Consider the following 10087-nt stretch of genomic DNA (forward strand, 5'->3'; position numbering starts at 1 on the left):
TTTGAAGGCGTGTCCTGTGTTGGCGTGGTAAATAGAGTCCTCATGCCTCATTTTGAAAAATGATTATGTGGCCGTCTTTAATCCATTGTGAGATCAACACCCTATTCTGGATCACAAAAAATCAAATAGCACATAACTTAAATTAGTGTAACGGGTTTACTCTTTGAAGAATTTCTGGCTCATAACGCGCTCTTACTCTCACCGTTACCAAAGAGAATATTATGCTAGCAAATCCCTTTTTAAAAATAGATAAAAGAAAATTGAATTTGACAACAATAGTGTTTTTTGTTGTTCCAAATCATTGAAAATAACATAGGAATCAATTGAGGAAAGTTGATGGGAAACACTCATTCAATTAAACCAAATTGCAATGCAAGTTCTTTGATTAGGGAAGGACGACTGTATCCCTCACCATAATTCGGATGATACACTATGTGACTATGGTCCTTATTCATTTATTCATGTTGGACACGTTCTTATGGAACCAATTCTTGCAAAAACCAATATGATAGCCTCTTTTTTTTTTTTTGCCCTTTTTTGCGGACAATTTGGTACTACCGACCATAGACTCTTCCGGTAACATAGATGCTATTGAGGTAAGTAAGGGCGGGCATTAATTGCAATATTTATGCTCTAGAAATTAACTTGTGGCTAGAATTTGATGTTTCTACTTCTGGAGATAAGTAAATTTGTTTTTATTTTTTCAAGTGACTACAAAACTATTTCTCAAACAAAAATATACTACAGAAGTAGAAAAATAAAGTTGCTTAACTAAACGAATTTCTACTTTAAAAGTACTTTTGAAGCGAAAGTTTTACTTCAAAAATATTGTCATGTGCGCTAAGCCACGAGAAATGCGGAATGAATTGAAAACGTGGTGGAAAGTCTCTTTCTACTTTTCGGTATGTCTTGGCCTTCTTCATCAATGCTATCTACTTCGGGCCTATTAGGCCCATGGGCCTGACCGTCCCGAGCCTAAAATGAGGCATAGCCCGAGACACGAGCCTGATTGTGCTAGCCCCAAGCTGGTATGGCCCGTTGCTCTGCCCTAGTCCTTCGTTTTTTTTTTTTTTTTGGGGTCGAACCCTAGTCCTTCCTTCACGTAGGTACTTTTCACTGAACCAAAGCATGTGCCATTGACCTGGACGGTATAGTCCCCAAAAATAGGCCAAACCCCGATACATTCAGTGCTATCCACCCGACACGTTGACTTTAAGTCCCTTTATGGCGACGTGCAATAGAACTGAAAATCAAGCATGAATGTACACTTGTTCGAAAGATGAACTATTCGTACAGCGCGGCTCGATCTATAATCATTTCATCCCCTATCAATTATCCAACGCAAGATTTTTGAAAGGCAGAATACTCTCCCACATGTAGCTTAGCAAATCATGTACACATGCGACAGGCGTGTATGTTTTAAACTCGGTATTAGTTTTATCTTGACCTAGACCTTCCTAATCATTCAATGTCTGAGAAAAATAATAAATCCACAATTAATAGCCGGAAGTTATTTTTCTGAGGCAAATCAAATATTAACTCACGTGTTACATAAGAGCGGCTGAAAACGACAGCGCTTTCTCCCTAGATCGCATGCAAAATCAACACGTTCCCATGGAAACTCCACTCCACTTGTGCGTCACCTCTTCAGAGCAGGCGGAGCAATCGCCAGAGATATAGACAGAGAGTATGACTTTTTTGCTTCAGCTTTTTACACGACACATTCTCGATCCGAACTCGGCGTTCTTCTCAGCGGCAGAGACACGAACACCGAACAAAACCAGACCCAGAACAAAGTCGAAGAGGATCAAGAGAAGTTGTTTGGAGACCTCGAGTTCGCCACTGTTTGTGTTGTTTGGAGCTGCAGAGAATCTGAGAAATGGAGTCATTCGGCGCGGCGGACGCCGAAGCCGAAGAGTACCCCCACGACCCCGACTCGCAGGCCCACCACCACTCGAGCCCTTTCCACGACAACGCCTTCAAGGGCTACGACCCCGCCGACGACGCTCCCCCTCCCTCCTCCGCCGAGGAGGGCTACGTCTTCGGTGGCGCCGGCGGCGGCGGCGGGTACGGCGACAGCCAGGCGTCCCCCGAGGTCTATGGGTTCGGGGTGACGACCCCGGACCCGGATTACGTCTCGCCCTTCGAGTCGGTGATGAACGGAGTCGAGGAGGAGGAGGGTGGTGGAGGTGGGTTTGTGTCGGATGGGCCTCTGTTGCCGCCGCCGAGTGAGATGGTCGAGGAAGGCGCCGCTCGACGTGAGTGGAGGCGGTGAGGTCCTTCTTCTATTTATTTTCTCCCTTCATGTTTTCCCTTTTTTCCAGTCATATTGTTGGGCTTAGTGCAACTGCAATCTTATCATTTGTGCTTTAACGATTGAATATTGGTCAGTCTGTCCTGTGCTAAGTCAATTCTCAGCCATCAATAGCAGCATATCAAAGCTTCTTAAGAGTGATAAATATGTCGAATTCAATGTCCTCGACAACTTCTATTCATAAGCATTGATTCTCATTTGTACCGGTTTAGCAGTTGCCGTTCGTTAAAAAACGAGGAAGGATTTGGTTTTTCAGTTACTTTGGATCTTTCTGTGGGTGGTTAATTTGGCTGCTTTCGTTCTCTGAAAGTATTACCTGATCTTGCTGCTTAGACATTGCATTGTGACTCCCTGTCACAACAGTTGCAGTACCGGGCACTTTTATTGTTTTCCATGGAGTTAGTAAGAAAATGAGTTCAGATTGGAAAGGAGAAACCGTAACCACTTCTCGAAATGCAGTCAAAACGCCATACACCTCGAGGAAAAGGAGAAGAGGGAGAAGGAGATGCGGGATCAGATCATTGCGGATGCTGAAGAGTATAAGCGAGCTTTCTACGAGAAAAGGAAGCTCAACTGCGAAACGAACAAGGCTGATAACAGAGAAAGAGAGAAGGTAAAGCCTGTATTGAGTAGTAGTCACAAATCACTCTTTTCACACCTTTCGGTTTACTGCATCTTGATCCTCGTATTTCCCAACGCCAGAGAAAACTTTGTTAGGTCGCTTCAAGAGCGTTGCTTGTTCTTTTGTTTGTCAGCTGCACTTGGCGAACCAAGAGAAGTTCCACAAGGAAGCCGACAAGCATTACTGGAAAGCCATAGCCGAGATCATCCCTCGAGAGGTTCCGAACATCGAGAAGAGAGGGAAGAGGGATGCCGAGAAAAAGCCCTCGGTGGTGGTCGTCCAGGGGCCTAAGCCAGGAAAGCCCACCGATCTTTCGAGGATGAGGCAAGTTCTGTTCAAGCTGAAACAGCACCCTCCGCCTCACATGATGCCTCCCCCAACGCCACCGCCCGCGAAGGATGGGAAGGAGAAGGACTCGAAGGAAGGGGGCAAGGACGAAAAGAATGGTAAAACTCCTGCCGATGCTACATCTGGTGATGCTGCTGGCAGTGCTGCAGAGAAACCGGCGGCAGAGAAGCCGGCAACCCCTCCCAAAGTCGCCTCCGATGGTGGTGACCCAAACAAAGTAGAGGTTCCTGAAGCCCCTGAGGGAGAAAAGCCTGCTGAACCGGAGGCAGCTGCTGCCAAGTGATGCGACTTTTCCAGTCTCTTTCTTTTTCGATTAACTTTCTTTCTCTTCTTTCTGTTAAATTTAAATGCTTAGTAGCTGCCTCCGGTAAAGAATAAGCACAACTTCGTGTAGATGCCTCAGAGCAGAGTGAAGTGCAGAGCTTTTAATCCTAACTTGCTCTAGGTTTTCTGAGGTTTACGTGGGAAATAACCTTGACTGCCCTGTTCACATGATGATTTCTTATTCATCAGCTTAGACGATTTATCCCTTCATGGTACTGGTATGACTGTGTGAGCAGAAGATAATTTGATCCAATAGAACTCCTTGTAGCTCTGACCTGCCGTTTGCCTCACGTTGGCCTTTCACCAAGCGAACATTACTATGTCATGCTGGATCGGAAAAATAAAAGTCCTTTCAACTAGCTAGAGTTCATTGTCAGCGTCAGCACAGTTCCGATCGAAACTTCCAGTCCCATGAAGAGTGATCAAGATTAGGTAGTAGGAGGTATGGCGAAGGAAAGTTAGATCCAATCTGAGTGGCAAATAGAACACAGCTTGAAGAGTGAAGGCGATGCTTAAGGAAATGATCCCCATAACCAAAGTAGCATTCGCGAGCCAGCTGAGTTTTCTGACGATCACGTACAAGCCTGCCGTGGATGCCAGGGACATTCAAGAGCTGCCAATAGTGGCAAAACCACAGTTCTGCATGGAACATAGTCTTCTTCAATGCTGTGGCAATGCCATGGCCTTGTCCGGCACCAGAACTGTTGTACCCTCCTGGAACTGCCAGCCCAGCGGGGAAAGTCACGGTGGCCATGAGTGTTGCCGATCCTTCATGAAGTCTCCTCTTGGAGTCTGGATTCGTCCCACTACAATTTCATGCTCTTGCTCTGTCACAAACAGGACCAACTCTCTACTTTCAGGTATTCCCGTCACCGTCCTTTTCATTCACAAGCTCTCTGCTTCGGGGCTCCTGGGTATGTCATTCGCAGTCTTAGTGTGTGCAGTACTTTGCCGAGACATTGCCGGATATTTCGTCCCTGTCTGTTTAGATACTCGCTCGGAACCGGCCACCACGAAAAGTAGATTCTTGACTGCCCCAAGGAACTGATATGTCTTGCGAGCGATGTGAATCAGAAGATTGTCATCTCTGTCTCAAGAGTGCTGGCGTGAATTTTTCAGCAAAGATGACGTGGAGTGCCGTTTGCGGATTTTAAAAGAATAGCCTTTTCATCGATCCTTTGACTACCTGCATTAAAACCAGCCACAACGAAAAGTAGATTCTTGACTGTCCCAAGGAACTGATATATCTTGCGAGCGATGTGAATCAGAAGATTGTCATCTCTGTCTCGAGAGTGCTGGCAGTGAATTTTTTCAGCAAAGATGAAGTGGAGTGCCGTTTGCGGCATCTCTCAAATAGAGAATAGCTCCTTCTTCCATTCTGCCATCTCTTTGACTACCTGCATTAAAGGCGATGAGGATCGTGACCAACATGACTCATGGTAAAATATTTTCTCATGCAGACATAGCCCGAGTTTTTTCTTATCCTTGGACTTGGATCAGTGCTTTCCAAGACACAATAATCACATATCCGGAACCGTGACATAAGCAGGGGACATGCCCTGAATCCTCGATGGATCAAATTCAAATGGAACAGCCAGCCAAATACAACGTGCGTTTCCCTTGTTTGTTTTCCCTGCTGAGTGGCTCCAAGTCTGAGTACCAAACGGCAAACCGCTTCACAGCCTCCATTCGTCACAGCCTCGCCCCTCTACGTTGGGCGAAGTTTCTCGCCCAGTGAATGAGGATTTCGACTGTAATTAACCTCCCTGTCCTGGCTGCCACATGAAGTGCTGCAGCTTCTCTTATTCTTTTGCTAGTGAGTAGATTCTCAGGAAGGCAATTGATGATAACTCTCGTGATGCCATCCTTCTCTACGCTCTTTGCCACCACATGAGGCAACGAGTTCCCTGACGGGCTAAGCCTGTTGGAGATGGTCAATAAAGTCACTCCTCGCTTTCTAGGTTCATCTGCAGGGCTTTGATGAATTTGTCAACCTCGCCTTTTTCTACTCTAGGTATGCAACAGGGGATTTATGCCCTTAATATTATGCGCATTCAGATCACTGTTGGCTCGGATCCGGTACGAAGATAGATTTTATGCCCGTGATTGGCCCCACTTGGAACAAACAACTTTATACATAATACATATAAAGAAATATTTTCTCCAAATGTTAGTCCCTTTAGAGTTCAAGGCAGAGAATGTGTGAACTTTTTCCTTGATTTTCACTTGTTTAAAAGAAATAGATTCCAGCAATACAGTAAATTGAGGTCGAGCAAGAACAAAGTATTCTTAGTTGTCTTTTTTTCGAAGTCCTTAATAGTGATTAGCACATAGCTAAGTGAAGCATTGATGTTGATGTGCAAACACTAATCTCTTTTTTCCGTTATTACATGAGTAATTAATGAATTACAATAAGATGGGACAATAACATGGGTCTGTCCTGGTAGAGTTTCATATCTTGTTTTTTGTTTAATTTAAAATGGTGCAAATGATCCTCTTGATACCCCCAAACTTCTATAAGGTTGGGCCCATGCGATGGGCCGATGGATTCGGCCTATCCAAAAAGGAATTGGGTTTTGATCGGGACATTAGGGTCATATTGAACAAGGTTTGGAATTTTTGACTGCCGCGGTAATGGAGAACCAGCTTTGGAATGTGACATCACTCGTTACGCTTAAGAGGGAAGAAGTGTTGACACCTAAATTTTGATTTTTAGTAAATCATTCATTTAAGTATAAAATGAGAATTATCATAGTTCTCGCAAAAATTAATTTCTCATGCACTGCATATTTACTTTTTATCGGTTATGCATATCATTGCATTCAGGGCCGAGGCAAAGCAATTGAGCTCAATTTGACAGAGGACCGGACTAGGCTTAGTTTGGATTTTTTGGCAGTCAAGAAGGAGTGTGTGCCGAAAATTAACAAGGCTATTGGAATAATTTTGAGCTTAAATCAGCCCATTTATTGTTTAATTTTGGAAAATCCTTTTAAATAAAAATGTCCATTAATTGAAAAAAAGCTTCATGGATGAATATTTTGTCTCCGGATCAAATTGTGATTATCACAAGTTGAGGGACAATTTTGCAAATAATAAAAATAAAACGTAAACCCTAGCTCACCATTATAAATACACTCGTAGGGTTTACATTCGACACACACAATTTACACATACGGCAGATTTTGAGGGCCAGTTCATCATAATATACGGTGAGAGAAGACTTCTATCGTGGGGGGAAGCATTGAGAGTTCTACGAGCAAGAGCAGGAGGCGGCAGAGCTTCCACAGCACCTGTTCTTGAGTTTCAACACTTGCAGTCTCAACAATCTGCAACAATCTTGGCTACCTCTTCAACCTCAATTTTGCTTTGATTATTCTTGGGACTCAGCCACATCTAATTAATTCCTTGCAGATTTTTCCAGATTTTCTTTGGCCATATCCAATCACCGATGAGTTGTGGTTGTTCATCACCGAGAATACCATCAAGCCACGATGGCCTTCAAGCATATTGCATCTCCACCATGTACAATCCAATCGGCCAAAAGGAGAAGATAGGCCATCATGAACATCTATCAAAGAAACACAAAGAAGAATTGAGATACGCAAGAGGAAAGGAAGTCCCTATCCCGTCCTTGTCGTTTTCTTTACTGCAGGCTCGTTTTCTTCTATTTTTTGCCAGGTCTGCACCTTCCAGACAACTACAGGAAATTCAGCCGCGAAGGTAAATCGTGGCTATCTGCGGCCACATAAAACACATGAGTCTATTTTACTAAAAGCCATCGCGAGACACCGTGTCGTCAACATTCCCATGCGCCCGATCGCCATCCAGCATCTCGTTGCAACAGAGCCGGGTTATTGTTTTTTTTTTTTTCCTCCTATTAAACTACTCCGTTTTATATTTCTGGTTCTACTTCGTCCCTATGTTGTGGTCGTGGTCAAATTAATGTTGACTGAGCAAAACTGAAGACACTTTGAAGCCTTTTCCATGTGCAAACTCACGCATATGTTCTTGCATTTTTCATGCATGATATATAGCTAAAGACAAAAAGGAAGCTCCACAATTTGGTGAGGAAACGACAGCCAAAGATAGAAGAAAAGAATGAAATAAGGGATCATTCATTACATCAATACAATTTCCCTATTATTTTGTTCTCCATTCTTATTCTCTTTGGCAGGTGTTTCGTAGTCCCATCAACTCGTCCATGAGTCCCCTGGTCAGCGTTGGAATGGTCAAAAGGTCCAACAATTCCTGAATTAAACCGGTGCACTTTTAATCTTTCTGCAGGTTTCGCCAAGGTCCAGCTAGAAAATTCAACGAGGTCAACACTTAGTGGTGCCCGATTTTACCGGCCGCATAAATCTGCGGACTACTGAAGGTCGCCCAAGTTGTTGCCCTTGCCGTCGGGCCTCACCGAAAAGAAGAGGAGGACGTGCACAGAATATGGGTTGTTCGACACTAAGCCATTGACATGAATCCGTGCCAAGAGCCATTGTGAACGCTCTTTTGTCCGCAAAAGTGGTCGTCCACCGTATCCGCAAGCTTCTCGACGATCCAAGTTCGAATTTTGGAAAGCCAATCTCAAGATAAGTTAAAGTTCTATTTTTTTTTTTTTATATCAAGATTATCTTGTTTTTCATAATCCGAACTTGTTTGAATTGCTCGATTATCTACAAGGATTCCTCTTGTCTGAACTTGAGTTATCTAAAATTTTGAGCAAATCTTGTGGATAAAGTACATATCTTTGAATGCGACTTTTAGATATATTTGTTGGATTTTAGATATATCTCATGACTTGGTTTTCGAGTAAATCTAAATCCCGAACGTTATCTTCAAAAGATTGCACATGTCTTTTGGAATATTCGGATTATCTTATATCCGACTTTGAAATCTTTCGGAAATCATGAGCATGTCATAACTCTTGCGGATAAGATTGCCTTGAACTAGAGTTATCTCTTTCTAACTTGGGAATTATTTGAAATACTTTCAAATTCTCAAAAGATAATTTCTCGAATTTTTAAAGATGCGAATCTTTTTCAGGTAAAGCAAGATTACCTACCAATCTCAACATCCGCATGTGATTTTCGAAATTCATAGGTGATTTGGTGTTTATTTTATTTTGTATTGTAATAGCTAATTATTTGATTGTTTGCTTTTGGTTGTTATAAAGTTTGCACAATTTTAAACAAACATGCTCATAACATATGCTCCCTATGTGCCTAGACCCTTCGGGAAAATTAAATCACACGCCTTAGCCACGATCTCGTGGAATGGGATGTGATTTAGTACAAAAATTCGTGTTCTGCCCTTTGGCGAGAAGGGACGTTGTTTTTGTATACACATATCCGCATACCGGCTCGAATCCTCGAGGATGTAGCGGATAAAATCTCGCTCTTACCCGGATCTTTGGGAATGAGAGGATTTTCGGAAAAATCGAAAATTAAAAGGTATATTATGGGCATTTTTGTTTATTTTTGTTCAGATTTTTGATTTCTTTTGAATGTTTTCTTTTATTACTGAAAATACCAAAAAATCATCCTTTGGGCGCTTAATATATGGTCTTCATGTCACATTTTTTCAAATTAATCAAGATCGTTCAATTCACATTGGTCAATTAGAGAAGGCTTTTTCATGAAATTGGTACCGAAAGGGCGTTAATTTTTTCAATTAGCGTAACCAAGTCCCCGGACTCATTCTCTTTGGTTCGTAGAGATAAAATAGTTCTCCTGCTATTTTATATAGGTTTCTAATCAACCTACCGTAAATGATTAGTGGCGGCTCCGATTGAATAATTTCTCATGAATAAACCTAAGTTGCGATTCGGTAGGATTTGGGAGGGTTCGAATTAGGTTAGTTGATTTAATTAACCTAATAATCCGTTAGCCTAATTTTAGGTCGCGACAAGAAGAATATGAAAAAATGAATTGTTCGTCGAGAAGACAATTTAACCATAAGCAGTTTCGGTCGACTATCATGGATGTTGAACTTATAAGAGCCAACAAAAAATATTAATAAGTTCCACCGTCTCTTTAATACTTTAAATTAAGGGAAACTTTTTATTAAATGACAATAATTCTAGCTTTTCTTTATTTATTAGGCCATAATCTAATCACCATTCCATCCAAATTCTATTAGATTCAGGCAAAAGTACACTTTTAGTGCCAAAAGTTATGTAAAAAGATCACTTTAGTGCGAAAAGTTTCAAACGGATTACCTTAGTGCCAAGTCGGAGACAAAAGCATCATTTTGGTGCCTCCAGCGAGAATTTTCAGCCAAAATTACCAGGCGTCATTAATAATTATTTTTTTTATATGAAAAATGGCATTTTAAAAAAAAAAATAAATCCACATGGGCTGCCACGTGGACTTCTGCACTTTAAAATAAATTAAAGAAAAGGAAATATTAAGCTACGTAAAATCGTATTTTTGTTTGGCAAATGAAAGGTGAGAATATAAAGTACTATGAAGTTTTGAGAAGGGCTG

The 10087-nt window shown here is 42.0% G+C and overlaps 1 protein-coding gene across 2 annotated transcripts; it reads left to right on the forward strand.

Annotated features, from left to right (window-relative positions):
- The first annotated feature begins 1671 nt into the window (after positions 1–1671).
- On the forward strand, positions 1672–4050 carry LOC115732845 (clathrin light chain 1-like). Of its 2 annotated transcripts, XR_007199139.1 has the most exons (4): positions 1672–2271; positions 2774–2927; positions 3070–3739; positions 3917–4050. XR_007199139.1 is itself a non-coding variant. In XM_030663532.2 (3 exons), the coding sequence occupies exons 1-3, from the start codon at positions 1880–1882 to the stop codon at positions 3565–3567; spliced, it is 1044 nt and encodes a 347-aa protein (XP_030519392.2). In that variant the 5' UTR covers positions 1672–1879; the 3' UTR covers positions 3568–3794. The 2 variants fall into 2 exon arrangements, 1 of the variants encoding a protein (XP_030519392.2); XM_030663532.2 differs by lacking the exon at positions 3917–4050 and having other exon boundaries at positions 3070–3794.
- The last annotated feature ends 6037 nt before the right edge of the window (positions 4051–10087 follow it).

Source organism: Rhodamnia argentea, chromosome 7, assembly GCF_020921035.1.
Source record: "Rhodamnia argentea isolate NSW1041297 chromosome 7, ASM2092103v1, whole genome shotgun sequence".
In the NCBI taxonomy this organism is placed as follows: domain Eukaryota; kingdom Viridiplantae; phylum Streptophyta; class Magnoliopsida; order Myrtales; family Myrtaceae; genus Rhodamnia; species Rhodamnia argentea.